Source organism: Limulus polyphemus, unplaced genomic scaffold (assembly GCF_000517525.1).
Source record: "Limulus polyphemus unplaced genomic scaffold, Limulus_polyphemus-2.1.2 Scaffold1991, whole genome shotgun sequence".
Taxonomy (NCBI): domain Eukaryota; kingdom Metazoa; phylum Arthropoda; class Merostomata; order Xiphosura; family Limulidae; genus Limulus; species Limulus polyphemus.
Window position 1 is genome coordinate 186,313 of NW_013667601.1, and position 3,265 is coordinate 189,577.

The following is a 3,265-nucleotide window of genomic DNA, read 5'->3' on the forward strand; positions in this document are numbered from 1 at the left end:
ATCGTGTCCCGTTCTTTGACTGGCTACTTTCTAACCAGGTGAAAAGCAAGTACTGAATTCCGTGTCGCGTTGTTCGACTGGATATTTACTCCGTTTTTAAATTGACTGCTTTCTCAACAAATGAATAACATCAACTATTTTCTTATTGTCATTTAACATAATAAATTAATTAATTGTTATGTGTTTTATGTATCTCTAACAAGCATTTATGTTAATTCTTTCTATAAGGGTTAATAAACTTGTTTTGGGACTAATGTCTAAATTGCAAGTAATAAAATTTCACCAGACAAAAAATACATCAGTTTAAGCTTATTATTTTTTACCTATTTTATTCTATATTAAACTAACTGATTCTGTATTTATTTAATGAATTATTATATCCCATTTTATACAAATACCACTATCTTATCTCTACCGTATAACGTACATTTGAAATTTGAAAATTATTTACTAAAATCTCTATTTTACCACAAGTGGATTATCCAAGTATCCTAGTAGAAATACTACTTTAAAATCTGCATTTTATGTTGAATTAATGAAAATTACCCACTGAAATATTGCTTAACTGTACCATTTAGAATTCAATACTAAAACACATTCATTAATTTTATTAAATTCGTCCACTCATCTTCTCTATACTGATAGGCGAAATTATCCAAAACTAACTGTTAAACTACTTTTTTAATAATTTTAATGTAAGGTTTAGCATTCAATACTAGCTGCTGAAACTACATCGTTTGTACCTTAACCCTTAAGTGAATTATTCAACCCTACATGTTAAAATTACAGCGTTCCTTCATTTACTCTAATGTGGAATACTGTACTGAATCCTACTATTAAAAACTAATACTTTACTACATGTACTGTAAGATACGTTACTGAATCCTACAATTAAAAACTAATGCTTTACTACATGTACTATAAGATAGGTTATTGAATCCTACTATTAACAACTAATGCTTTACTACGTGTACTGTAAGATAGGTTACTGAATCCTACAATTACAAACTAATGCTTTACTACGTGTACTGTAAGATAGGTTATTGAATCCTACAATTAAAAACTAATGCTTTAATACGTGTACTGTATGATAGGTTACTGAATCCTACAATTAAAAACTAATGATTTACTACGTGTACTGTAAGATAGGTTACTGAATCCTACAATTAAAAACTAATGCTTTACTACGTGTACTGTAAGTCAGGATATTAAATTCTAGAATTAGAAATTAATACTTTTCTACCTGTAGCATAGGGGGGATTATCATATTCATTGTACGGACAGTGTAGACTCCAACATTTTCCACTACAATACCATGGCTCTTCACGGTTGGTACCAAAATTGGCAGGTTCATTCATGTCCTGGAAATTAAATAATGAAAACACTAAGTGTTGTATTACTATGAGTATCTGTAAACACAGCGAATGAATACTATACATTATTATACCCCTTGCATGAATTCGTTGCCGTGATTGATCGAGAGATTATCACGTAATATGAAAAAAAAATGTCAACGTTGTCTTGAAAGCTGGGCTACAAATGGAATCAATGTTGTTCGATTGTCAAGGCCTTTACCAAGAATGCATAACATCGATGTAGAAACATTTTAGACGACATTTTTCTCTAATTTAGGCCTAATTACAAACAATTTCCTCCAATCCGTAAAATGAGTGTGGAAATATCACATGGAGTAAGATTTCTGTTACTCACTGATGAAGCAGAACTTTGCAGACGAATAGTTTTTTTCTTGCAATACAGTTAAAACAAGCTGATTCATTTAGGCTTAGCTTAAAAACAACGTCAGAAATTTCGCCAGCATTCTGTACAAATTTTGTGCGTACTTTTAACGTTTATTGGTATGAACACGTGATGATAGGCTGTTATATTTTGAAAATTAAACAATTTCTAAATCTTATTGATTTATAATTGATTCTTAAAACGTGGTCAAAATATCCAATCAAATGTTAGACGTTAAGATTTGTATCTAAGACGGGGGATGTAGGTAAATATACCATGTGACCCCGCTAAGTGATCATATTTTGATAAAACTGAAAACAGAATAGCGGGGAAAAGGTAAAAAAAAAGAAAATAATTATTGGTTAGTGGTTCCGGGAAACAGACTATTTGCTTCTTTCATAACCAGTCAATAGCTGTTCATTGTTTAACAGTGTTGTAATGATTATTGTATTACTAGCGTATAGTCCGTTAAAAATGACGAGACAAGTACCATAGTATACCCTAACCTCACATTTTATAGCTAATTGAAATAAATAAATTTTGCGAGGCAGAATAGTGCAGTTGATGCAGTCAAACGTCGGTGAGTTCCTTTGTGAGCCAATCAAAATTAATATCATTCATGAAATGAATTCGTGGCGTATTGAATTTGATAGAATACATATTGGTAAAAATCAGTTAGATTAACTACTTCTAATATATAAAAAAGCCAGTGCGTTTTGGTCACACTTACGTTCCAACAATGGCTTTTATGTTATGTTGAAAGTATAAAATGACAACAAAATTAATTTTATGCACACTTGACTCTAGGTTAGGTGATCCCACAACTACATCTTTACTTTAGACTTATTATACCAACACTCACTACCCTTATAAGGTTTAACAGTAGCCCCCCCCCCTTCTCCCTCACGGCTCCCTTGCACTCCCGTCACTAAAATCGTCATGGGCAGACAGTAACCGAACTATTCTATCTGGATAAATGCATTTTGACCATTTCTAGAAAACATGGGGAAAAACAAAACAAACCAAAAATTCAAGCGTGGCGTGACGTGACACACATAGGTTAGATGTATTTGATTTGACAGGTTTTTTTATCAGTATGGAATTGTTTATTCCCAACTGAGATTTGAAACTTTATCTTATGATCAATTGTGTGTGTGATGCTAGTTTTCAATAAGTTCAAATTTAATGTTATTACATAAAACACATGTCACTCAAAATCCCCTTTTTTGGCATTAATCCTCACCCCAGCTACACGAGACGATGAGTCATATAGTTCATGTTTTTAAACACGAGTGCCCGCCGACAGAGAGGGGGCATAGGTTAAAATGCCCAGGGGCCTGGGCGAATGAAACCTGATTATGTTGTAAAGCCCGCAAAGCATCTTTAGGCTATATCTTCATTTAATGATAAAAACGATAGTTTTTGGCTTTTATTTGCATATAGACGCTTGATACATTAAGAACGACAAAATCTATAAAGTAACAAATACATATTAATTATTACTCAAATTATTATTTCAAATAGATAT

At 32.1% G+C, this 3,265-nt stretch overlaps 1 protein-coding gene across 1 annotated transcript in view; it reads right to left on the reverse strand.

Annotated features, from left to right (window-relative positions):
* Nucleotides 1-3,265, reverse strand: part of LOC106465586 (sucrase-isomaltase, intestinal-like) — a 31,662-nt gene that overhangs the window by 1,301 nt on the left and 27,096 nt on the right. The window contains exon 12 of the mRNA XM_022393510.1: nt 1,236-1,361. Coding sequence (XP_022249218.1) covers nt 1,236-1,361 — 126 coding nt within the window. The remainder of the gene's footprint in view (nt 1-1,235; nt 1,362-3,265) is intronic.